Below are 27,501 nucleotides of genomic sequence, written 5' to 3' on the forward strand. Positions count from 1 at the left end.
TTTGGATTTTACCATTCAGGATGACATCTTTTGAGCTCAAATTCAGATGTAGATTTTCGAGCACTTTTGTCATGAATGTAAATGACATTGAGATATAGGTGATGTTTTTCGTGGCCTTTTGATATCTTATTTGAATTTGTATGAATTTGTTATGAAGTTTTCAAAGCGACGGTCAAACAATAAAAGGGCAAAAACATAAGAGGAGCAAACGAGCTTGGACATAAACGAGGGTTTTTTGAATTTAGGGGCAAATCAAACGGGTGTGACACAACTAGGGTCTCAAATGTAATTGTCCCAAAAAACAAAGAAGGGTAAATAAATGAGATTGAGATGGGCGATGGGGAATGACCTAGCCCGCGCCACCCCCATGAACCCCTTCCTATTGCCGTTGCCCCCCTCTCCCTCGATCCTCCTTGTGCCGCCATCCCGTCCCTCCTTGGCTCCCACCCTTACCCCGAGCCCCTCCTCTTACCCCCATGAGCCCCGAATCTCTATCATGAGAAGCTCTGGTTGTCTGTGGCAAGAAGGCGATGCGCCTCTCTAGTGTCGTAGGAAACTCGTATGGTGGTGCAGCGAACGATGGCCAAAGCGAGCGGGCGACGACGGCCGCATCTGGTGCACGAGCTCGCACTGCCCTGGTGCCGATCTCACACCGCTCCTACGCTCTGTCACCCTATCCTCCCCAGCTCGCGCTAGGAGCAACTCTCGACGAAGGTGGAACACCCGCTGCCATTGCTTCCACTGTCTGATGAGGTCTCCATCCTATTGCACATGCTACCGGCCTACATCGTCTTCCCTCCATAGGTGCGATGCTGGCCACCACCACCACCACCACCGAGCCCTAGTAGTAGTTGTGAACACCGCGGATCAAGGAAGGGGGGGGGGGGTACGAGAGGGGCAATAGGTGTGTGTGTGTGTGCACGCCCGCGCTCAAATGAGGTGGTGGAGCAGTTGTTCCTTGCCTTGGTGTCGTGGTTTTGTTACGGCAGATGTCCTCGTAAGATAGCTTAGATGTGAGGCCATCACAAATAGGTGGTAGCTTGAACGGGGTTGGTCGAAATCGAGAGACACGAGTTTTACCCACGTTCGGCCCCTCGTGGTGGAGGTAAAAGCCTACATCCTACCTTATTGATATTGATGGCGATGATGATCTCGATTACAAGGATGCTATTTCGCTACCTCTAGTCTCGAGGGTTTCTAATCTGTCTATTTATAATATCCTCCCCTCTTGGGGTGCCTTGCCCCTTCTTATATAAGTTGAAGGAACATGCTTGCATTTAGAGTCCTAGTAAGACTACAACAAGTCTCTATTACAAGTTAAATCCTAGTCTGGGTCTTGCTTCCCTTGTGAGGGAACCTTTCCTCTTCTTGGACCTTCTCTACGAGCCGACCCTCCAGGCCTCTTCATGAGCCGCCTTCCTCTGGGTTGCATACTAGTCCTTAGGCCTTGTCGTCCAGGTCGACCCGGTAAGCAAAATGACCCGTGATCCGTCAAGTGATGGGTCAGGTCATACCTCCTGGCCGGGTCAAACCATGGGGAATATCCCCAACACTTGGTACGGAGGAAGAAGAAAAACGAAGGTGGGGTGGACCACGGCAACGACCCTTGTGCTATTGGCCTTCATGGAGCGGTGGCTCGTGGCTAGTCGTGGCACAATCCCTTCTCTCTTGCCACTCCCCTCAATCCATGTGGAGGACATCCACTGCATAGGAGGGTCATTGCGTCTTCTACCACCATATGGATGAGGCATCCTCTGTCAAAATCTTTAAAGACATGCTGGTAATCTATTTCTCTATTTCCAGTATTTATAGTTAATTTGTTTCCTTGATCTCCTCTCGTTGATTCCATTTCATCTTATTAGTTCATTGCTATGCTACAGACTGATACACACTCATTGTTTCCTTTCGCACTTTTGCTTTCCAGAGCGATCAGAATCTAAAGATGAGGGGGTTGCACAAGACAAGCAAGACAAAATAGAGGAGGAAACAGAGGACTAGAAAATTAAGGAGGCGAATCCACGGATATGTATATATATTGATTTCCTATTGCTAACTACATAAATTTGATAATACTTGTCATAGTCGGCCTCGAAGTAACTAGAAATTAGTGCAGATCAGAGGGGAGGACATGAGGCCCATATATCATGGTTTGTGCTAGTAAAGCAAGTTGATAGGCACCAACATGAGCACCAAAGGACATCGTCACCATCCAAATGCCCGAGCTCCTCACGCTTTCCGTGAGTATATTTACCCCAACTGAGATCACGATATCATGCATCCTCCTTCCCATTTATTGCTAATAGCAGCACAATGATTTGGTACTTTGGTATGTGTGTTGTTAATAATGAATTATTTGTTTTATATAGGTCACCCCCCTCGCTTTGTTCGGTTATAGTAGGTACATACTAGCGAACTCCGGCTTGAGCAAGGATCCGCTACACTTCCGGTCCCTTTTGTTACAGACCTAGCCATAAATCATCTATTTGATTACCGTTATTTACCTCTTTGAATACCATAATACATTGGTTCTATTGTTAATTTAATTGTCAAAGAGTAGCTACTAAGCATCATCTCATCTCCCCAACTTTTACTAGTCTCACTTGTGATGCGTACTTTGTTATGTTTACATGACAGAGGAATTGTATTTTTTAATGCTCATAGCGACTCTATGTAATTACTTACGATTAGAAGACAATGGAAAATAAAGTTTCTTTATCACTGCTACTACCCTTGAGTAATTAGTTATGCTTAGATATTAACTGAATACAAGTTGACACATTTGTAGGGTGTGAAACAATGGCCAAGCTCACTTTTGTTTCTGAAGCTTGCAAATTGAGGAGAAGATGACACATGTAGATTGTCATGCGACCACATAATTCGGATTCGAGGCCAATGGTTGGGAATAATTTAGAAGAAGTTTTATGTTGAATATATTCTAAAGTTTAAATACCAAAAGTTCTGTAAATCTGTTGCATATGCTTCTTACAGCAAGGGGCCATAATTAGTATAGTTTCTTCCAAGCTCTTGGTGACATGTATGTAGTAGATGTTGATGATTCTACTTAATATTTGTTTGTCTAACCCTTATAGATCAACATTGTATTTCTTTTCGTATGTTGTTTGCATGGAATGTTATCTATTAAACATTATGTTTTGAGTAATAGATAAATTTATCTAATCTACTTTTTAGTTTGTAACAAAGCATAACCTTTATTTGTGGTAATATTTCTAGGTTTTTTACTTATGTATCTTTGAGTACTGAACCACAAAGTCTTCTTCTCGTAGGTTGTAGAAGTTGCAGCACCTGGTACCGAGACCATGCTGGGATTTTTTTTATCATGACTAGAGCTTTGTAAATCCTGTATGGATGCCTTCTTTCAGTCGAAATGGGTTGAATACAACATCACTGACAGGGAAACAGTTGGACATTGGTCATGAAAATGTCCGGGATCTTTCACGTAGTTTTGTACCAGCTATGCGTCTAGAGCACCATCCTTGTGAATTTTTCTCATTTTCACCCCCACCTATTGATAGGAAATGCACTGAACCACGATGTAAGTTTCTCATCAGTCCAATTTAGAGTTGCAAAGAAGTTGTGAATCCAATCATATTATTTAAACTTGTGTAGCATGTCATGTTTATTATATGCCTCTTGACTAGGCCGTGGCATGGATGCTAGCTGCTCATCTGTCTGAAGACAATTTGGTACTCAAAGAGTCCAATGGTTGTTCTTTTTTTGTGGTTATCCATTTCTGGAACAACGAGATATGTCTTATGACATAAAAGAATCGGTCACAGTACATTGTGGGTATGTCCTTGTATAACTCACTCTTTTACGTTTATATGATCATTGTGTGTTGTATCACTAATCTTTTCTTTATTTAAGATTTGTGAGGGGGGATACCTAGTCTCAATACTGCATTCCATGTAGATGAAGTTGGTCTGTCTGAGATGCGGCAGTGCTAGGGGAGAGTTGTTGCTTCTCGTATTTTTGGTAACTATATCCTATTTTCTATGCCAATTATATTTATATGTCATCATTCAGTGTCGGTGCTAATTGCATATCGTGTGTGAACTTTCTTATTTGTGTTTTCTTGGGGAATTATGATATAATGCAATAACAATAAAACATCAGTAGTTTTTCAAAAGATATTGGTTGCTTCTTTATGTTTCTATATGAGGAAACAAAAGCTGCAATCAAGAAGACTATTATTGTTCATAATAAGAAAAGAATTGGGCTGTGGAGGATGGTTGTTATGCACAATTTTACTTATTTAGATGTGTGGCAGAACAGAAAGGTACTTGGGCTGTACATTTGGTTATTTTATTTTCCTAATTAAATCTTTGAAGTGCCAGTTACTTCTCGCATGGAGATTATGCATAGGTTAAAATTCATCTTAACGAGCAATGTAAACTAGAAGTTACTTGTAAAGATAATTCTATGCAATCTTCCAAAAGCAACATGCACTCTTATCCATGTAGATAATTGTTCCACATGTTCTCATTCTTTTTTGCATTGGGTCAGTATGTAAAAAAGTTTCTTAACTGCACACGAGTTTTTCTGTTTTGTTAAAAGACGAGAGGACGATGCTATGCTTAATGTGAGTTAGGATCAACGAATTGTTTTTCTAATCATGAATTTTCCATGTGATGATGATTCAACTAAACCCCTTGGGATATATTCCCCAAATAGTTTCCAAAATTATTACTTCATCGGCTGTGCGGTATTCACTTTGGATCGATGGGAAGCATAAACTCGTGAAGGATCCTTATCAGTTGTTAGAGAGGTAAACATCGCGTTCTCTTACTGACCTTTATGTGTCTTCTACTTTATTATAACTACTCTAGACATAACTCATTGAACATTTGAGTAATACGTGTATAGTAACTCTATTCTTATCTAGATTTTGACTTACTATTTTTTTGATTCTGTATACATTGTCATGGTGCACATTCTTGAGGAGGAAAAATGTGAGCTTCACTATTTCCAGGAATTATAGCTGATTTGATATATTTGAGGAAGCTGGGGCCAAAAAGGCTGGCGGCAAGTATGATAATGCTTTAATGATTAACCAAATAGTGTTCTACAAGAGAGAGGGTTTAACCCATTATTCATCACCTAAGCTCCCTATTACAAGCCATCACTGAATTCTTAAATAGCAATATTTCTCCTGATAACTTGAACAGATGTCCCTGAAGGCTGTATAATAATAAGAGAGCACATACACATCACGAAGTGTGACCTGTAAAGACTACTGCAACTTGGTACCAAGTGGAGACTTGTCAAATTGCACACACAAAATTCCGCATAACGATGGATCTTCTCATATTCACAGGGATATGTTGCAAACAACATCAGTGAATTGATGTTTTTTTGGAAAGAACACAATGTCACGATCTTTGACATAATATAATTTTGCCGACTGGGAGTTTGAGGCTATATCATTGATGAGGTATCCTCGAGAGCTGCAAGCTGCTTGTCTTGTTTTGAATCATGTTCTCGTTGTTTTCTCACTGTTGAGAGTTTATTATGTGGGTAGTGTAATCATCATGCTCTCTCGGGCTATGTATAGAGTTGTATCACTGTTTTCTTTAATATTTACCCTGCAAATTTCTATTCTCTTATAACTTATCCTTTAAAATATTTCTTGTATTTTAATGAAGTTTGGTGTCGGGCCCTTTGAGATAACAACCACTGGGACATTATAAGCTTTATTGGTTGCTAATTATTGTGGTTAAGGTCATTGGAGGCCAAACATGTGCCAAACACAACGCAAAAAAACAAACTGAAATAGGCGCCACCTACGTGGCACCGTAGAGTTTCCACTCAGACGACGCATCAGGGGTGCGCCCCAACCACTAGTACACATCAAATGGGACCGACTATACGTCACGCGGTTGAAAAAGGAATCATTTTGATCAGCTTGTTTTTCTCCTTCTGATCTGCATTCCACGACTATTGTTCTTTCTCCGGCTAATTAACCCCAATAGCATCTCCAACAACTTTCCTCTCACAAGAGATTATTGTTGTAGGGAAGATGTATCCCCCTCTTTAATCTAATCCATCATGGCGGGAGCCAATCACTTGAGTTTTCACACCAAGATGTACCACTGCCAGTCCGTCGCCCGCCTTGCCACACGCGATCGCCGCATCGCCAAAATCGCATTATCTTCCCATGGGTGCACCGCTGGCATAGGGAAACTGTCTGAGTCGGTTGTCGTGCTGCCGGCCACCATCTCCCCTCTGTCGCCTTCCGCCTGAGTCGCATGTCGCCGTGCCGCACCACCACCATGCCAGCAACACCGCCCGCACCTAGCCACAACCCCATTGTGTTGTCGGCGGCTGGAGCTCCCTCGGTGTCTTCCGTGCACATTTTTTAGAATGAAGATACTAGAGGCTCCTGACTTTAAATTAATAAAGCCCACACACATACGGTGTAAAACAAGGTTCGCAAATAAAGTGCAGATAAGACAGGAAATATCCATCTTAGATGGCTCCGGAAAGAGCACGCAGCTCAAGAGGACAAAAGTCTTCACTCTCCTAAGGACATCTTCAATAGTTTGTATGTAGTTTTGTTAATAAAATTATCCATGTCATCAACCAACAAGGGATCATACAACGACTTCAATGATTGCATCTAAATTATCCAATAAGAGAAGAGCGAATAATGAAATTCCTCTATATTTAACTTTGAAGCTTGTGCAAGAGTTGTTGGTTAATCTACATACAATTTGCCTCTCTTTCTTTATCTATTTGTTGCCACATCATCATATATCCTAGGTGGTAAAGTTTATCAACAACTATCTTACAGCTATTGAAGATACCATAAGAAGCAACTAGACGTGCTCTGACGATGTTCTTTTTTAAAAGAGAGGCAAAAGTCTTGCCTCGTCGATTAATTAAGAAGAAGAAAATTGTTCAGTTAATTAACAAAAAATTCGGACGAAAACCAAGTCCTCTGGCGATGTTGTTGATACGAACAAGTCGATGCAATGTCGCCTGCATGGCCTCAGCTTCCTAACGTCTCTCCAATGGACCCGATTGCCGCAAAAAGAGAGTATGTGCATTTGAAAACGCAGCCAGCCGGATGCGATGGGAAGAGCCCCTCGCCCGGGAGACCAAAGAAGTGTCCCCAACACAATTCCACGTAATGCGCTTAGCACTCACAGGAGTTAAGCAGGAAAGAATATCAACACAAGACGAGGGATTCCAAACCACCCCGACGGCCTTCCTAATAGAACTCCAATCGAATTTGGCAAGGTTGCAATAAAAGAAGGGAATCGTTTTCCACCCGCGCGCCGGCCGAACCGTCGGTCGCCCCCTGACGCGCGCGGGCCCTTGCAACATTTTTCGCATCCGCGCGCTTCTTCGATCAATGGATGCAACATTTTTCGTTTAAATATGTTGCAACCTGCGTCATTTTTGCTGCAAGCGTTTTTTTACTATATTTTGTCTCAGTAAAAAAGCTACATATTCGTTTGGTTGCAACTCTAGTTCGTCAAGGTTTTATGTTACAATCGATGTTTTTTACTTTTTGCTACAACCGTGTTAATTTTTGCTATAATCGTCATCATGTTTTACTGCAACCGTTCACTAAAAAGTTGCATACAGGTCACGTAAATTTTTGTTACAACCGGTGTTTGACTTTTGCTACCACGTACCATCAGCTTCGTTTTTTTGCTACGATCACGTAGATAATTTTTTCCTACAAATTTTATTTTTTGTTGTAACCGTTGAAAAAATTGTTGCATGACATTAAAATTTTACTGCATAGGAAGGAAAATGTTGCATGCGGATCAAACGGTGCGGACGACGCGGGATTGGTGGATCTTGCGGCCCGCACGCGACCGGCCAAAAATATGGACCGACGCGCCCGCGCAGATCACCCCCCATAAAAGAATACGTGATTAGCGTCCTCCAGGACCCTACAAATGGAGCATTTGTCTTCGAAAGGACGGACACGTTTAGCCAAGTTGTCCGAACATGGAAGGCGATAGCGGAACATTTGCCACATAATTTTTTTTAACCTTCACAAGAATTCTGGCTTTCCTAATTCCAACGCCCCGTCGCAATATGAAGACTGTTACCCCTAGTTAATCTAGTGTACTTTTACCTCCGTCATGGTTTAGGCTGGTCACAGTGGAGAGTATCAAAAGTAGTATCATGCATATGATACTACCTTCATAATGCATAGTATCATAAACTAGTATCATAGATGACCTTATTTATTAACATGCATGACACATACTAGCATAGTATTTAACATGTTATAATAGCTACCTATGTTACTCTAACCCTCTCTCCTCTTTAGTTGTCTGCCACATCAGCATGTTTGCTAGTCCCAAGTATATGATACTACCTAAGTTACTCCCACTATTGCCAGCCTTAAAAGGTGTGTTTGAAAATTCTCAGAAACCTAAGTGGTTATTGATTGACTCTAAGATGGGCTGAAAAATAGCATTCACACTACGCATGCATATAAAAGTAGTATAACGAAGTACCACTTCTCTGCTAGGAGTAAATGCAACGCGTCTTAAACTTTATCTATTGTGAAAATGCACGTAAATTTAACCGTGCCTTCTAAACCGTGACGGAGGGAGTACAATGATTTAACCAAGATTTGCCCCTAGGAGGTAAGGTGCCACAACACCCGGTCCGGACCGTTGGATAGGCCAACGACACAAACTTTAGTGCACAAGGACTCCCAATATTCCTTCTCATGGGGATATAGTTCCATGCGAAATGCCATGTCAGGCGTCGATAACTGCAAGGCCGCTGCCATGGAGATATCTGGGTTCACGACGGTCTCGAAAAGACTTTTGGAACTCCATTCAGAGCAGTTGCGTATCTACTCCCTCCGTCCCGGTTTACAAATCCGACACACGTACCTAAGTCGTTAATTTGATCAATTTAATGAAAGACATATATAACAAAAAATATAGCATTAGAAACTCTCGATGTTTTATTTTCTAATGATATAATTTTTATGTTAAATAATATATTTTATATAAGTTAAATTGATGATCTAGGTATACGTGCATGCCTTCTAAACTGTGACGGATGGAGTAAATAGGAATCAAACTAAATTGAATAGGTGGGTCGTCATTGGTCTTGAACTTTGCCTCGAAGGTAAAGGCTGGTTTTAATACCTGGATGCCATTCCAAAAAGGCAATTTGCCGACATTAGATTCAAAAAAGAGTCCATTGGGGAAGTATTTGGCTTTGAAAAGATCAACACAAAGACGTGACGTGCAACATTCATAAGCTTTGAGTTAATCACCCCCAGCCCACACTGATTTTTGGGATGACAAACAACCGCCCATTTGACTATATGATACTTTCGATTATTTTCGACCCCTTCAAAAAGAACCGAGAATGAGGAGTATCTAATCTAGCATTAAACCCATCAATAAGGAGAAACAAGAAAATGCTACTAGCAAACCCTAGCTAGTTAAAATTAATATAGCACTGCACGACATAAATTTCCCGTGCCACGAGAAAACCCTAGCTGCTACCTTGAAGTACATAGGCTCCCATTCTTCTATTGAGAGTTTTTTGGTGTAGATTTGGTGCCCTAAGTTCTTAATTGGGAAATCCCCGAACTTACAATTAAAGAGGTCTCCAACACACCTTCCGTCATTGATTTCCATCCCCATGGAAATGACCTCACACTTGTGGATGTTTTTATGCCTAGCATGGCCTCAAAGCACAATAACAACAGGTTCGCCGTGGCAATATTGTGTTGGCCAAGTTCAAACAACAACATTGTGCCATTAATGTATTGCAACTACGACCCTCCCCCATAATGTGGGCCATAACCCCCTTAATGTGACCGGCAAGTTTGGCCCTGTCAAACATAAGACAAAAGCATCTACAATGAAATTAAAAAGAAGCGAAGAGAGTGGTTCGCCTTGATGAAGACCTCTCTTGTTACACAAGAAATGTCTTATTTCCCGAATGATAGCAATCAAAGTCTGGTGTCCCATGACCAGTTGCATGACAGGTGCACCCAAGCTTCATCGAAACCCTTCCACATCAACACTTCCCTCGCAGACCCCAGTTAACCCAGTCATAGGCCTTTTTAAATCCTATCTTTAGCAAAATGGCTTGCTATGTGCCTATGTTGAACGCTTGAGCTCGTGAACTATTTCTTGAAGGGCGACAAGGCCCTCAAGGATATAGTGACCTTTGATGAAAGCACACCGACACTTACTCATGACACGATGCGCAATTGAGCCATACACATGCGGTTTCAAGGCTCAGAAGTCACAATCAGTGTTTAAGATGACAAAATATATTATCTCCTGCCACTTTATGAAAACATTAATCAACATGTGAAATGTATCTAGATTAAAGTGTAGAGAAAATTTCTAATTTTATCTACACATCATCTTAACAACACTAGGTTTCTGAAGTGGTTGACTATTGTTTTGGTAGTAACTATTTGTATTTTCTTTCGATAATTAAAGTTATTCACCGATTTTAATGGTTCATTTCTGCTTATTCTAACGATAAAAGGTTGCTATCCTGCAAGATCTCTCCATTGTTCATTGGTTGTGGCAACCTTTTCTTGTTTTATTCTTAGTTGAAGTTTTTACTTATACTTTATGGAAAATAGATCTGGATCATTTTCACAAAAAAGGAAGCAATAGTTCTAATTTTATACAGAACCATGTTATGTTTGTTTGCTTTTTCTAAAAGCAGCAAATCTTTCAAACGGATGTTGTGATTAGCATTATGACAACATCGGTGTCCATCATTATTATTTTTGGACTTGAATAAATCCATGTCTAAATAAAATAATGTTACAAGCAAATTACTGTAGTTTCACTTTCATGTCTTTCCTGGTCCGTGGTGAACTATAGTCACCTTAGTACTATGTTGGTTTCTACATGTCTTCTCATGGCCTTATTGAAGATTTCTATTTCTATGGTTTTAAATAGAAGATGATATATTTGTAGAACATTTCATATATTTTTTTCATCCTATAAGGCTATAACTTCAAGTTCAAGCCCATGTAGGGCGAGAGTGACCACGGGAAAGCGATCAAGAACATCAACAACCTCTTACGGTGTTTATCCTCATCTTTGCCACCACCACCAACATCAACGACCCATCTCACAAAACTGCTCGCAACACACTCAAGATCAAGAGAGAGAGTGAGGGAGTGAGAGGGGGAAGAGACCGAGGGAGGGAGTGAGGGAGGGAGATGGGGGAGAGACCGAGGGAGGGAGGGAGTAAGAGATATCTTGCACGTATAGATTGGTAGCACAACCATGTTCTCTAATGTAAATAGGATTTGGTGGTAAGTCATCATTGTGTTTGTTCCCAATCTATCACACACCATAACTTCTATGTCGAATGTGTTGTAGAAATGTCCTTCGATAGATATGTTTTTATATCTTGATATTTTTGTATGGTTTTAGATTTATCCATTCACATATCGTATCAAGAAGCATTTTTAGTTGGGAGAAGGAAGAAAAGGAGAGTACTTCAAAGGTAAAAAAAGAAGTAGTCAATGAAGCCCATTGCAAGGATCAAACCCTTCCACCACTCTATATGTATACATTGCAATTGCCTTTTTGTTATCAATATACATTAAGTGTAGGGGACTTCAATAATTATTTGATTGTGGGTGTGCTATCTTTTCTTTACATTCAAAATTTAACATACATTATATTTATATAATTTCAGCAAAATATTTCAAAAGCCCGTGGCAATACACGACATTATACTATTTTAACATAGTTACTGACTTGCAGAGCTTTTATTTAATGTCGCAGCCGTAGACCCCCTAGTCTTAATAAGTCTTATATAACACAACCAAAACCACGAGAGCGATTCATAATACGGTCTTTAATTTTGTGGTACTGTAATGTTGCCATCTTTGATCAAACTCTTAAGGCTCCAGTAAGGATCCTTGGGGTTACTGTACGTCCAGAAAGCCCATCCGAACGTCGCCTGGCCGTATACATCCAACTGGGCATCCACAAATGTCTGGTTTTCCTCACGCGAAGCACCTCCTACCTTCCACTCCGCCGTCCATTCCCCTGCACATACCACAGCCTGTTCTCTCATACCAAGTCCAGATACATTCATTCACATATCAATGCTGAAACAAGCAACTGTAACTAATGTAGCAGCAGGCTTGATCTTCTGAAACCAAATTACTACCTCCATTTCATAATTCTGGTCGTCGTTTTAGTCAAATAACGAGTTTCTGGCTTTCAGTTGTGTTGCGCTTATTTTTTGGGAAGAAAAAGAAAGTTGTGTTGCGACTTACCAATAAAGACAAGTGCGCCGTTTGCCCTTATTAGGCTCTTGAGGTGGTCAGCCTGGTGTGTGGTCACGTAGCGTATGTTCTGCTCCGCGCTCATCCTGCCGGCGTTGAACATGTCGCCATAGAGGTTGTAGAAATGAACGTCGAGCACGCAGTTCCGGAACTGCCTGGCAAAGTCGGCCATCTCGGAATCGCCGCCACCTGCGAGCCGGCCTTCCATGATCACATACACATCGTCGCGCTTCACCTGGTTCCTCACGGCGTTGTAGCCGGCTTTGTAGTATTTCTTCAGAGTGTCGATGTGCACTTGCTCCGATGGCTCGTTCAGAAGCCCGATTCCCAGAAGGCTTTTCTTGGCAGCATACCTGTCAAGTTCAACACAACAATCAGTGTCGTCAGAAAGCTAGGTGGTGCTTCCCGGTCATGAGCACAACATTGTCTGTGCTGGCAAGTTGAAGCACTGTAATTTTGCCAAAAACACAACTGTCTGAACCAAATTGTTTGACTCACCTAGCTGCAAGGCCTTCAATTACCCTGACGGTCTCGTCGATATTTTGGTCTCCCCAGCCCACGGTGCCATCTCTTGATGCGCTATGGGATTGCCCGTTCTGTGACCAGGGTGCTGCATGAAGGTCCACAATGACACCCAAGTTGTACTTTCTGAAGTAAAAGCATCAAAAAGAGTCAGCAATCAGCATAAGGTTTGTTTATTTTTTTTAATGGAACGTAGTATGTGAAGTATTTGGGTATCTATTTAGTTTGTTGTAACCAAAACTAAGGGGAGCTCAACTTACTCTGCCCACTGAAAAGCCCTGTCAAGCATAGCTTGGTAGCCTGGATAATTTGGCGGGTGACAGGAGGAAGTGTCATCTGTTTTGGTGATCCACCAGGCCACTGGAATTCTCACTGCATTCAGACCGTTTGATGAAATGAATCTAAAGTCTTCTTCGGTTATGAATGTGTTCCAGTGATCCTGCAACAAGCCCCGTGAAATTAAGTCCTTGACGCTTGCCGGAAATGAAATATCTGAACCTGCTTTTCAGTACTGGTGGTATATTTACAATTATATTTATATATTTATACAAAGGAAATATCCAACCGAGCAAGTGAGAAAAAACACAACCTGTAAGATGCTGACAGTCTTTTCTGCTCCGTAGAAGCTGCATAGCTGAGCGTCTCCATCCATTTGTCCAGTTATTTTCATGGTAAAAACAGACGGATCACTGTCACTCCAACTTCCACTTGTTGCATCGCCATCTGCTGTAACTACGCCCCCTGTCTTGACCTATATATATATTTCAGAAATCGAACACGACATCGTTTTATTTGTTTTGGAACTCAAGAAAGAAAGAAAGAAATATAATGTTTTCAGGGCGTACGTACCTGTAAGAATCTGCCGTTTGGCGCCTTGATCCGAGCCAGGCCCGCATTTCTGACAATCTGGAATTCACCAGCATGGCCTGGAGAGGTCTGAATGGCGACCAGCCCGCCATTGTTATCAAGGTCAACGAACTGGCCGTCGTGAACACGGATCATGAACATGTCCTCAGAATCCTTCATTCTCCAGAGCTGATTAATCAAGAAAGAGGGCAACACATGGTTAGTGTCAGTGGAAGAGGAAGCTCAACCTGCAATGCCTCGTATCGTTAACGAGCAAACAAAACTCCGAGCGATTACAGAGTGAGGCAGGCAAGAAGCAACACTCACCCTGAGGGTCTCCCAGTCCTTGGCTTCTCCCTGATTGGCCGCGACGTCGGACCCGCCGCCGCCGACGGCGCTCAGGAACATCCCCTGCCTCGCCGACCACAAGGTCACGCGCGTACCGTCCTGCGTTTCCATGGATCGATCAATCGCAAAGTAAATTGTTAGTTTGAGCAAGTATACCAAGTTGGCTCTTTGTCAGTAGATCACCATGAGAGCGTAGCCCATGTCTACTCCGTGGAACAGGTGGGTCATCCAGCCTTCCACCACCAGCCACCCACCAAGGTTCACGGCCTTGATCGGCAGCGACACGCCGGTGCCGGAGGCCACGACGACCCACGCGAGCAAAAACAACAACCCAAGCTTCCCTCCCATTTTTTCTCCTCTTCTTCTTAGATCGATGCTCCAAGAGGCAAGAGCTGTTGCTGCCTAAGATGAAGTTGCATGTGCCTCTTACATATATGTAGAAAAAGATGTGAATTATTCTCTGTCTGCCGTGATTAATTGCTGGAGAAGACCCTGCGTCAACTGAGTCAAGTCAACTAAAGTACTGGTGGTATGTAGCATGTTACTGTACACTATCCTTGACCCTGCGTCAACCGATTTGACTCAGCGACGGACATATGCATCTCCGCCCCATGCCACACGGCAAGTATCTATATACTGCTCACCTTTAAACGGACACCGCAAATGTTCTTTTCGAAGCTAAACTTAAAACTTCGCCATTTGTCGGCACAAGTATTTGATCAACGGCTTTGTTCAAAATCAGAAACGACGCCCTACAACATCAAAGGCGAATCTGAAGCCGTCGCTTCAGCATCCACACCAATCTCAAGGCCGCAAACCTGTCGAGCCAACGGTAAAACATAAGGGCAACACAAGCCAATGATGTGTGTTAGAGAACTAGGCCTCAAAGACGACGCCCCTAAGAGGAAAGTAATGTGAATGATGTCGACGTCCGCTTTGGCTAAGGCTGGATCTGAGGTTTTCAGTCGGAGAGCTCATGATCCAAAAGACGAGGGAGGTGAAGGCGCTCACGAAGATGCCTCCAATCAGGGCAACGACGTCCAAGGACACTGCCATGACTCGCATCGCCCGAAGTTGGTGCTAGACTATAAAAATTTACTACTCCCTCCATTCTAAAATAAATATCGTAAAATTTATACTAGGTTAGTATAAATTTTATACTAGATCAACGACACTTATTTTAAGACGGAAGGAGTATTTTAATCGAATAAAACGGAAAGCTAGTACTACCTCTAAACGAGTTTACTAGACACGCGTCAATATTTTCCCTATAAGGAATAGGCTTGTCTCTTATCCCCATATCTTGACATTAGTGGTGAGTCAATTCATGCAGCCCTTGTGAGTTGATATTCTGTTCATGCAAAGGTTGCATTTTCCTTTGTGCAGTGCTTCAGTCGAAATGATTTCCTAGAAACATCTCCCATTTCAAAGCGAGAACAAGGATTTTCTCTTCATCTCCACAAAATGATACGAGGTGCCTCTTTGGATGGCGGTCGTATGGAAATCATGTTTACTTTGTTGTTGTCATCTAAAAACAATGTGCAGTTTACATGCTTCTCTTCAAAGAAGCCACACCTGTGGATTTTATTTTTTGAAACAAAGGGATTTTTTTACCACATCTTGATTAACCAGTGAAGAAAGGGTGACAACCATTTTTTTTTCCGAAACGAAGGCAAAGATTAGCTCATCTATTAAATAAGTAGAAGATAATTGCTCAATTAATTACGGAAAACTGAGAAAAACCGGTACAACAAGGGTCAAGCCCACTCTTATAGACTAAAATACTCGGGGCAAAGCCCACCCTTATCAACGACACATCGACCTACGGTGAGACAAAGCAGCTCCGACTCTCAAGGTGAACTCTGTAGGACAAAACCAGGCACTGCTGGCACCACGGGAGATCGTCGAATGGGCTACCTGAAGCCAGTCATCGTATACCGCATGGCCCTACAACCGCAGCTTTGACTCCATAGCAACAAACAAACCGAGGCAAAACCGTGGACACGCCGAAGAAGAGCTGACTATTGCAACCATTATCGCGTCGCCGATATTGCTCCCACCATCATCATCCCCGGAGAGGTCTAGATGCCACACCCGCCACCAACCGCCATCCACCAGCCCGCTCACCAATGCCAAGCTCCCAAGAAGAAGCCCTTAAGAGGGAATACGACACCAAGGCGTTGCCATCGTCCGATCACAGATCAAGGTTTCTTCTGGAGAGGCCGAAATGGCCAGATCCGCGCAGGAGGGGTGGGAGAACAAGCAACAATGTCTCCAAGAAGGTCAACGACGGCTACAGCCGCCGCCATCGCTGGTCACGGCACGAGGCCATGACATGGTTTTCACCAAGCTCCACACCACCTAGGCCGCACATCATCCCACATTGACATCGGCAAGCCCACCAAATATCACCATCATTGAAGCAGTTCATCAACGAAGAAGCACCAAGATCCGTCGCAACCAATCACACCTCGCGGAGACCACCGAGAGCCGGAGACCAGACCCGCATCACACGCCGCCGGAGCGCACTTCCTCATCGCCATGGGCCTCCGATCTACGCACCCCAAAAGACGTCCAAGCGATACCAGACCGCGCAGACACACACCAGCCGCGCCCCTCGCGGCCGAAGCCATCGCTTCAGTGTCGTACAGGCCACTCAAGCCCCTCCACCATGAGCTCCGCTGGGGCGCGGGGGGGGCGAGGGCGAGGGCGTCGGGGCACAGCGGAGCGACGACGAGGCAGCCAGGGCTCAGGAGGGGCGCGGCGCGGTGGGACGAGGGCGTGGGCGTCGGGGCGCAGCGGAGCGACGGCGAGGCGACCAGGGCTCGGGAGGGGCGCGGCGCAGCGAGGCGAGTGTGAGGGCGTCGGGGCGCGAAGGGGAGATGGCGAGGCGGTCGGGGTGGGGCGCGGCGGGGCGAGCGCGAGGCGGCCGGGGCTCGGGAGGGGCGCGACGCGGCGGGACGAGGGCGAGGCGGCCGGGGCTCGGGAGGGGCGCGGGGGCGGGGGCGAGGGTGCAGCGACCTGGGCTCGAAAAGGGTGGTCGTTCGAAGGATTGGTGGGTCGAACGCAGCCTCGCTCTCCTCAGCTCGCCTTCGCGGGGGTGCTCGATTCGGCATAGTTAAGGCCTTTTTTCATCGGTTGAGCATAGCCCAATAGAGCTCATGCACTCTACCAAACAATGAAAAGTGGGTTCGATTGAAAACTTTTGGTCTCATGCGCCCCGTGCAGGCTACCAAACATGCCTAAGGCTGCTCACAGTGGAAGCATCTTAGTTTTTTATAAAGAGCAATTTTATTATTAAAAAATGTAGCATGAAACAGATACAAAGCATTATGACTAATACGTGACATCTACATAACTATGATGCACACATCTAAATACGAAAAGTTGGACAGTAGTCTTATAGATCGACAGTATGCCTATGTCGAAAGTGATGGTGGGTCAATCCGGAGGTTATGCTGCCACACATGTTGGAAAAAAACCTCCATAGCCACCTGCTCCAACCATGCACACACCTTCTTGAACAACGGTTGGTACTCCGGTCGTTGTCGGATAGACCACGTATGAAGTGAGTGCTTACATAAAAAAATAACTTGTAGAAGCGAATCATTTTTTGTCATTAAAAAATAAATCATTTCTGCATAGCCATACCTACCACATTAAGGCATACGCTCCCATCCTTATGGGTGCTTTGAACCTATGTGGAATATCGTCCATCCAAGAACCAAAAATATTGGCAACACTTGTGGGCGGATAATATTTGACGCTATTTGGATGGTTGATCATGTAGAATGTGCAAACTTGCAATAAAATAAGAGGTGTTTGATTGTCTTGTCATGAGTCCAAAAACAACACTTCTTACTCCCTTAAGAGTTGCACATCGTGCAATGTTGTCCTTAGTTAGCACATCTTCGGTACGAGGATACCATGTGAAGATTTTGACCTTTAGTGAAATCTTTGACTTTCATATTTTCTTATTCTTATTCACCGGTACCTCGGAATGCATGAGTGTGCTATACATGGAGTCTACTATAAAAGATTCTGATGTAGTAAGGTTCCAACGAAATACATCACGACCTTGTGTCAGGTTAATCAAATCCAGCCTTATTTGAACCGGGCCCGATCTTTTAAGAAAAGTTGGGATAACTATGATTTTGTGGGACTTGACCCTCATGATCCAGCTACCCAACCGTACAAAAAAAATCGTACACGACTGATATCCACGACAATCATTGAACCAACTCCACAGTGCTATCGACCGAGTCAACGACGTGATCAACCTATCCATGAGGGATTTTTCCTACAAGCAAATCGAAGAACATGTAAAAATAATAATAGTCAAGCAATCTAAAATTACGAATATGCTAAATGAATAAATCTGACAAGATGAGGTTCCAGTAAAATGTCTTGACGGTTGGACTAGCCGCTACAAACGAAGATAAACAAAAATAGCAATAACTAAACTTCTCTAAAATAAAACCCCAGTCTAAACCACAACCTAGACTGGCTATATTTATTAAGGAGCAGCGGGGGCCTCGTGTGCTGGTTTGCAGACGCAAGACTCGTACAAAGACCGGATACTCCGCGGCTTAAGAAACGCGACGTGATTCGGTATTAATAATTGGGCAACGCTCTGCGCCGGCGCGCCGGTCGAATAGTTCGGTCGGTCGCGCGCGGGCCGTCCGATCCATCAACCCTGCGCGTCTGCACCGTTGGATCTTCATGCAACATTTTTTCTTTCGATGCAGTAAAATTTCAACGCAATGCAGCAATTTTTTTCACGGTTGCAATAAAAACAAAATTTATAGCAAAAAAATATCTACGTGATCGTAGCAAAAAAACAAAGCTGATGGTGCATGGTATCAAAAGTCAAACGCCGGTTGTAACAAATATTTTTATGATGTGTATGCAACTTTTATAGTGAACGGTTGCAGCAAAAAATAATGCCGATTGTAGCAAAAATTAACACGGTTGTAGCAAAAGTAAAAAACATCGATTGTAACGAAAAATCCTATGAACTGGAGTTGCAACCAAACGTATATGCAACTTTTTTACTGGATAAATGTAGCAAAAAAATAACGATTACAACAAATATGACGCTGGTTGCAACAAATTTAAACGAAAAATGTTACATCGACTGACCAGCGAAGCGCGCGCGTGCGAAAAATGTTGCATGAGCCCGCACGCACGACGGAACGACCGGCGCGTCGGTTCGCCCGCGGCCGCCGTATGAAAGCGATTCCCTTAGCAATTTGTGTCCCGGCTGTACACGCGCACGCATTGTCCCTCGTACGGCTGGCTCCTTTTAAAATCATGGGCTCGTCTACACACGTGACTGAAGCAAGCAACGCTCCCTGTCTTTTAAAAAATTTTATTAAAAGTCTACATACAAAGTAAAATGAGTGAATCCATAATCTAAAATATATCTATATACATCTGTATGTAGTTCAATAGTGAAATTTTTAAAAAGACTTTATATTTAAAAACGAAGGAAGTACTATGTAGGAGTATATTATATGTGTGCCTTGACTGATTGTACGTGTAGCATCAACGATGGCCACGCAATGGAGGGACGTGTGCGCCTGCATGGCTCATGTAGTCTTCTTCTCATCTTCACATTTATTTTGTCAATGCCTTCAATAATTCTACATAAGAAATTAAAAAAAATTGTCTTTAACAATAAAATAGTATATTATATGATTATCATCAAACACTATCTGACAAATGTGTGTGCACCTAATATATTTTGTTATATTCACATATGTGATGTCCTCATCATCTTTCCTTCCTTGAAAACGAAGTCGTCCTCGACTTCCATCTACCATCATAGGGCAAGGCAAAAATAGGTGCAACATATATAGGTCATTCCAAAGGCGTTAGCTCATGAGGGCGGGGTAAATTTGTAATAGCACCATTATGAATATCATGATAATTTTTCTCATGTTGGAGCATAATTTTATAAATACCATGACAAATTCCATGCGAGACAGAGTTTACATATGAATTAGGGGGAACCAAATGAACTATATGAGTCTGTTGTATGTCAAGTTCAGAAGTTGGAACACTCATCGGAAAATTTTCAGAATTGGTAGCAAGCATACTGTGCGTAGAATGATCCGTTGATTTAGCTTTCACATCATTTATTATTTCATTGAGGGTCATTGGAAGCAAGATAATTGTTTTTCCTTCAGGCATGAGAGTATATGAATTTGTTCTACCATGATGGGTAACACTATTATCATATTGCCAAGGTCTCGACCTAATAATAAAGAACAAGCTTGCATAGGAACAACATCACAGTCAACATGATCATGGTAAGAACCAAGTGTAAAATTGACTCTCACACGGTGCATTACCTTCAACTTACCACAGTCGTTGAACCATTTGATATAATATGGATGTGGGTGTCTCGTAGTGGCGAGGCAAAGCTTCTCGACCATCTCCATACTCGCCAAATTATTGCAGCTTCCAACATCAATGATCACACGAACGGAATGTCCTTTGACAACAAATTTAGTGTGAAAAAGATTATGTCACTGGGGCATCTCAGCATGCCCCACGTGGACACTTAGTACTCGCATGATCACAAGACTTGGGTATTGATCTGCCATGTCAGCATTAATTAATATGTATCTTCTCCATGTCACCCCTCTTAGCGTCACTTGCATTATTTGTAGCAAGAATATCACGTGTATCTTCATCCAAATCACTAGAAGAGGAGTACTCACCATCTCCCCACACAATGAATGTTCATTTATTTGGACAATCCTTCATCAAGTGCCCGCCACCTTTGCATATATGAAACTTCATGTCCCTTGTGTGTCCGGTCGAAGTGGTGGGTGCTAGAGACATTGCTTTAGAAGCCTCGGGGGATTGTGGAGCTGATTTTGAACTTGGGTTGCACCATTGTTCAAGATAGGTGGTGTTGCATGTGACGCCCCCACCTTAATCGTACGCTAATAATACACGTAAATGCGTACGATCAAAATCAGAGACTCACGGAAAGATATCACAACACAAATCTAGACACAAACAAAATAATACAAACTTTAGATTACAAGCCAGGGGCCTCAAGGGCTCGAATACATACAAGTCAGCGGAAGCGTCAATATCTGAGTACACACATAAGGTAACAAGTTTGAATTAAGAAGGCTAGCACAAACATCAACATGGATCGAAAAGGCAAGGCCTCCTGCCTGGGACCCTCCTAACTACTCCTGGTCGTCGGCGACCTCCACGTAGTAGTAGGATCCATTGCGGTAGTAGCAGTCGTCTACGGGATCAGATGGCTCCTGGGCTCCGTCACCTGCTCACGACAATCGCATCAAGGAAAAGGGGAGGAAAGCAATCATGAGTACTCATCCAAAATACTCGCAAGACTTACATCAGATCTATGTTAAGCATGCTTCAGTATCAAAGGAATGGGGCTATATCTTTGGACTAAACTAAAGAAATGCTAGAATAGGAGGTAAGCCTAGCCTATCGAAGACTAGCATCTTCAACGTTTTGCAGCATTAGAAGAGTACAGATTAGTATAACATATGTAAGCAAGTAGTATCAAGGCCTAGAGATCCTTCCTCGACTCCCGATGAGGAAGCGATCTCGGAGCCATTATTTCCATTTAATGTCACAAGGATCCAGTTCTAGCTGTATAGATTGGGATAGAATTCTGAGCATCCGTTATCGTGGACACGGCTATTCGAATCGATATACTTCCCTGTAGGGGTGCACCAACTTGCCCAACACACTCGCGATTAACTCCAACCGGACACACTTTCCTGGGTCATGCCCGTCCTTGGGTGATCGACACGCCGTAGTCCTACCTTGGCTCAACAGAGAGGCCAACACGTTGATCTCCTCCTAAGTGCTCACGGGTCTTGGGCCCATCGCCCTTTGCACTCCTACGCATTACGAGGACGGTCGGGATTAGTCCTAGATACCTCTTAATCGAAAGCAGGTGCCTACGTGGACCACCCGGGTGTGTGCCGCTCATTGTGGCATGTGAAGAACTTTCGGGAGAATGTACAATGAAGAGTGCCCATACTTATTCTCACGTGGTGGTTAGTGCGATAAAGGCTAGAGGCCTACTCAAACCACATATCCAAACCCATTAGTGTCTTGGTAGCTCGTGGAAACGATCAGTGATCCTCCCGATCTTGTCACCCTGTCTCGTGGACTTACGGCAAGGGCAAAGAATTCCCTAGCGTGCCGTGTAATTATCTTGCGGGTGCCCTCCATGTCAACCCGAATCACAAGAGACTTTCGGCAACTCAGGTCCACCTCAATCGTGGTGGTACCGCTTGTCCCTTCAGTCCTACAATACCAGCAATAGGGGCAACAGGTAACGGTAACAGCGTGTCCTTGTCATCAAGGAGGAATTCCTAAGAATCACCATCAATGGATTTCCATTGATGTAACTGTCAAGGTGAACTAGAAGGTATCACCCTCGATAGTCGATCATAGTACTGTAGGGTTGTATCTCCAAGGGGGTGTGCGATGATGTGTCGATCTTCTATCGTTTATCACCTAGATTTAAGCTTCCGGTAATGTAGCAGGGCAACAAGGACAAGGGGAAGGGTCACTGATGGATCACTAACCAACCTATACTAAGCATATAGGATAAGTAGGTAGGTAACAATAGGTGGTTACAAAATCAGGCTATGTATCAAAATAGGAGCAATCAAATATAGTAGCAAAATCTAATGCAAGCATGAGAGAGAAGGAATTGGGCGATATAGGAAAGATCAAGGGGGTTTGCTTGCATGGAAGTTGTGCAGATAGATACGGACCCTCAACGATGAAGTAGTCGATCGTCAGATCAACAACGGTCTCGGGGTCTACCGGAAAGGAAGTAACAGAGGGGAAACACAATAAATAATAGAGAAATCAAATGCATCAAAAAGCATGACGTGGTAATACACCATACTAGGGATGACCTAATGCACTACTAAATGTTACACACGATGCGGGAAAATATGTGTGGATATTTCCCGGGTCTTAGGAAATTATCGCACACACGACCCAAAGGAGAAAGTTCCATGTTCATCATGCTAGGGGCATGTGACATGTGAACGTATAGCATATTTGGATTCGTTATATTTTTCTGAGTAACTTTCATATATAAATTATTTCCATCTCACTTACGAATTAACTTATATGATTTTCCAACGTTTTATTAATATTCTAGAATTTTCAAATTTGATGTAATTCGAAAAGTGAAATACTGCATCATCATGATCTCAGCATGGGGTCAGCAGTCAACCGTGTTGTTCCAGGTCAAACCTGAGAGCTGGGTCCCACATATCATAGACATTGGAGTTAATCAAGGGTTTATTTTAGCCAATAAGGTTAATTAGCTAACTAGGCCGCATGTGAGTGTCTAATTAGGCTAAACTAATTAATTTAATCAATTCAATTAGATCAATTAGGGGGCATTGGCCGTGACTGGGCACTGCCCAATCAGCCTATTAACCATGCTCAACTCGTCAAAGGGGGCTCATGGGCCCCACTAATCAGTCACCCACAGGTAGCTCGAGGCCGACCACGTTGGAGGTGGCGTCGGAGCAAGCTCCGGCGACCAAAATCGCGGTGGCGCGGCTCGGATTCTCAACGGCAAATGGCTATAAGCGTGTGTTTCATGCACGCGAGGGTGCGGGTGAACGCGGGTAGTGTGGCACGTCGAGTTGTGGCACTCGCAGCAGCTGGGGAGGTCGGAGCGGCACTGTGGTGGCTCTGCGCTCGCGCTCGTGGGAGAGGAAGAAGGAGAGAAGCACGACGGAGCTAGCAGGTGCAATGCGGCTGTGCCGGGAGGCCGATGACTACGCCGGCAAGCGAGCGGAGGCGACATCATGGGTGTTGATACATCTCCAACGTACCTATAATTTTTGATGGTATCATGCTATTATCTTGTCAAACTTCGGATGTTTTGCATGCCTTTTATATATTTTTTGGGACTAACTTATTAACTCAGTGCCAAGTGCCAGTTCCTGTTTTTTTTCGTGTTTAGACCCCTTTCCGAGGAGAATTTGAAACGGAGTCCAAACGGAATAAAATCCCCGAAAAGATTTTATCCGTAACGGAAGAAGATCAGGAGACATGAGAGCCAAGGCAGGGGTCCCCAGTGGCCCCACAAGCCCCCACCCCACGGCCAGGGGGGAGGCTGCGGCCCTCAAGCTTGTGGCCCCCCTGGACCTCCTTTTCCCTAGGTTTTGCGCCTATATATCCCCAAAAATTCCACAAAAAATCAGGAGATCATTGAAAGTACTTTTCCGCCGCCGCAAGCTTCTGTCTCCGCAAGATCCCATCTGGGCATGTTCTGGTGCCCTGCCGGAGGGGGGATTCGGATACGGAGGGCTTCTTCATCAAAACCATGACCTCTCCGATGATGCGTGAGTAGTTCACCATAGACCTACGGGTCCATAGCTAGTAACTAGATGGCTTCTTCTCTCTCTTGGATCTTCAGTACAAAGTTCTCCATGATCTTCATGGAGATCTATCCGATGTAATCTTCTTTTGCGGTGTGTTTGTCGAGATCCGATGAATTGTGGATTTATGATCAGATTATCTATGAATCTTATTTGAGTTTCTTCTGATCTCTCTTATGCATGATTTCATATCCTCCTAATTCTCTTCGAGTTGTGGGTTTTTTCTGGCCAACTAGATCTATGATTCTTGCAATGGGAGAAGTGCTTGGTTTTGGGTTCATACCATGCGGTGACCTCACCCAGTGACAGAAGGGGTAGTGAGACACTATCGTGTTGTTGCCATCAAGGGTAAAAAGATGGGGTTTTCATCACTGGTTTGAGATTATCCCTCTACATCATGTCATCTTGCTTAAGGCGTTACTCTGTTCGTCATGAACTCAATACACTAGATGTATGCTGGATAGCGGTCGATGTCTGGAGTAATAGTAGTAGATGCAGAAAGTATCGGTCTACTTGTCTCGGACGTGATGCCTATATCTATGATCATTGCCTTAGATATCATCATGACTTTGCGCGGTTCTATCAATTGCTCGACAGTAATTTGTTCACCTACCGTAATACTTACTATTTTGAGAGAAGCCTCTAGTGAACACTATGGCCCCGAGGGTCTACTCCACACCATATTTTCAGCCTTACACTTTTTACTTCGTTGCACTTTCCGCCTTCAGATCTCACTTTGCAAACAATCTTGAAGGGATTGCCAACCCCTTTAAAGCGTTGGGTGCAAGCTCTTTTGTGTTTGGGCAGGTACTCTGGACTTGAAGAGATTCTCCTACTGGATTGATACCTTGGTTCTCAAACTGCGGGAAATACTTACTGCTCCTGTGCTGCATCACCCTTTCCTCTTCAAGGGAAAAACCAACGCAAGCTCAAGAGACGACAGAAGGATCTCTGGCACCATTGCCAGGGAAGTACTTTGGTTGACGTAGCAGAAGGATTTCTGGCGCCGTTGCCGGGGAGAATCAAGTCAAGAACTCACCCAAGTAGGTGTCGCAAACTCATCTCTTGCATTTACTTTGTTTGCCAGTTGCCTCTCGTTTTGCTCTCCCCCACTTCACCAATTTGCCTTTTTCGTTTGCCTTTTCGTTCGCCTTTTTCTCGCTTGCTCTTTGTTCGTTTGTGTGCTTGCTTGCTTGCCGAAGTCGCCATGAATGAAAACACCAAACTTTGTGACTTCTCGAATACTAATAATAATGATTTTATTAGTACTCCGATTACTCCCGCCACTAGTGCGGAGTCATACGAAATCAATGCCGCTTTGGTGAATCTTGTTATGAAAGACCAATTCTCCGGCCTTCCTAGTGAAGATGTCGCATCCCATCTCAATACCTTCATTGAGCTTTGCGATATGCAAAAGAAGAAATATGTGGATAATGACGCGATTAAATTGAAGTTTTTTCCTTTCTCGTTGCGAGATCACGCAAAAACTTGGTTTTCTTCTTTGCCCGAAAATAGTATCGATAATGGGATAAGTGCAAAGCTGCTTATATATCCAAGTATTTTCCGCCGGCTAAGATTATCTCTCTCCGTAATGATATCATGAATTTCAAGCAACTTGATCATGAACATGTTGCACAATCTTGGGAGAGAATGAAATTAATGGTTAGAAATTGTCCCGCTCATGGCTTGAGTCTTTGGATGATTATACAAATCTTTTACGTTGGCTTGAATTTCGGTTCTAGAAATATCTTGGACTCCGCCTCAGGTGGAACGTTCATAGAAATCACGTTAGGGGATTCCACAAAGCTCCTAGACAATATCATGACGAACTACTCTCAGTGGCACACTGAAAAGGTCACCTACTAGTAAGAGGGTACACGCTATAGAAGAAATTAACTCGTTGAGTGCTAAGATGGATGAGTTAATGAATTTGGTTGCTAGTAGAAGTGCTCCTTTGGATCCTAATGATATGCCCTTGTCTTCTTTGATTGAGAGTAGCAACGCTAGCTTGGACGTTAATTCTGTTGGTAGGAATAACTTTGGTAACAATAATGCTTTTAGAGGAAACTATGTTCCTAGGCCTTTTCCTAGTAACTCCTCTAATAACTTTGTCAATTCCTACAACAATACTCATGGAAATTACAATATATTACCTTCTCATCTAGAGAGTAATATCAAAGAGTTCATCAACTCTCAAAAGATTTTCAATGCGTCCATAGAGGAAAAGCTACTCAAAATTGACGATTTGGCTAAGAGCGTTGATAGAATGTCTAGTGATGTTGATGCTTTGAAAGTTATATGTGCTCCTCCCAAAATCAACATGGATGAAACTTTGAAAGCTATGAATGTTTCCATGATTAGAGACAAGAAAGAACCGCCCAAATTCGTGCTAGACATGAATGGCTTAAAAAGGCGTGTTCTCGTGACGAGAATCACGAAGATCTTAAAGTGCTTGGTGTGACTCCCATTGAATCTTTGTTTTCTTGTGTCAAACCTAATGATTATGGGGCTTGATATGAATCCACTTTGGTTGAAAAGTGCCCCAATGATTCAGAGTCCATCTATCTTGATGCTAAAGGCATTGAAAGTGGAGTAGAATATGTTACAACTTTGAGTAGTAATGAAATTACTACCGTGGATTTCAAGGAATTCAATTATGATAGTTGCTCCTTGATTGAATGCATTTCTTTGATGCAATCCATGTTAAACTCTCCACACGCTTATAGCCAAAACAAGGCCTTTACCGATCATATCGTCGAAGCTATGATAAAATCTCTTGAAGAGAAACTTGAATTGGAAGTCTCTATCCCTAGAAAGCTTCATGATGAGTGGGAACCTACCATCAAAATCAAAATCAAAAACTATGAATGCAATTCTTTGTGTGATTTGGGTGCTAGTGTTTGTGCGATTCCAAAGTATTTATGTGATGTTCTGGGTTTTAATGAGATTGAAGAGTCTTCTCTTAATTTGCATCTTGCTGATCTACTGTCAAGAAACCCATGGGAAGGATCAATGATGTTCTTATTATTATAAATAGGAACTATGTACCCATGGATTTCATTGTGCTTG

At 43.3% G+C, this 27,501-nt stretch overlaps 1 protein-coding gene and 1 pseudogene across 1 annotated transcript; one reads left to right on the top strand and one right to left on the bottom strand.

Annotated features, from left to right (window-relative positions):
• Nucleotides 1-530: 530 nt before the first annotated feature.
• Nucleotides 531-5,248, top strand: LOC123400259 (annotated as a pseudogene).
• A 6,415-nt stretch (nt 5,249-11,663) lies between these two features.
• LOC123413499 (probable glucan 1,3-beta-glucosidase A) lies at nt 11,664-14,433 on the bottom strand. Its single transcript, XM_045106437.1, has 8 exons — nt 14,192-14,433; nt 13,988-14,107; nt 13,664-13,849; nt 13,404-13,565; nt 13,075-13,253; nt 12,791-12,940; nt 12,284-12,645; nt 11,664-12,050 (listed from the first exon to the last, which is right to left on the bottom strand). The coding sequence occupies exons 1-8, from the start codon at nt 14,354-14,356 to the stop codon at nt 11,857-11,859; spliced, it is 1,518 nt and encodes a 505-aa protein (XP_044962372.1). The 5' UTR covers nt 14,357-14,433; the 3' UTR covers nt 11,664-11,856.
• Between the last annotated feature and the right edge of the window lie 13,068 nt (nt 14,434-27,501).

The sequence above is a fragment of the Hordeum vulgare genome, chromosome 1H (assembly GCF_904849725.1).
Source record: "Hordeum vulgare subsp. vulgare chromosome 1H, MorexV3_pseudomolecules_assembly, whole genome shotgun sequence".
Lineage (NCBI taxonomy): Eukaryota > Viridiplantae > Streptophyta > Magnoliopsida > Poales > Poaceae > Hordeum > Hordeum vulgare.

What these genes read in the sequence shown, in the direction of transcription:
- LOC123413499 (XM_045106437.1), bottom strand. Translation starts at nt 14,356, where the DNA reads ATGGGAGGGAAGCTTGGGTTGTTGTTTTTGCTCGCGTGGGTCGTCGTG. An exon ending in CAAACGGCAGATTCTTACAG is followed by an intron (nt 13,566 to 13,663) that starts GTACGTACGCCC and finishes ATATATATATAG; the next exon opens with GTCAAGACAGGGGGCGTAGT. An exon ending in AGACTGTCAGCATCTTACAG is followed by an intron (nt 13,254 to 13,403) that starts GTTGTGTTTTTT and finishes GGCTTGTTGCAG; the next exon opens with GATCACTGGAACACATTCAT.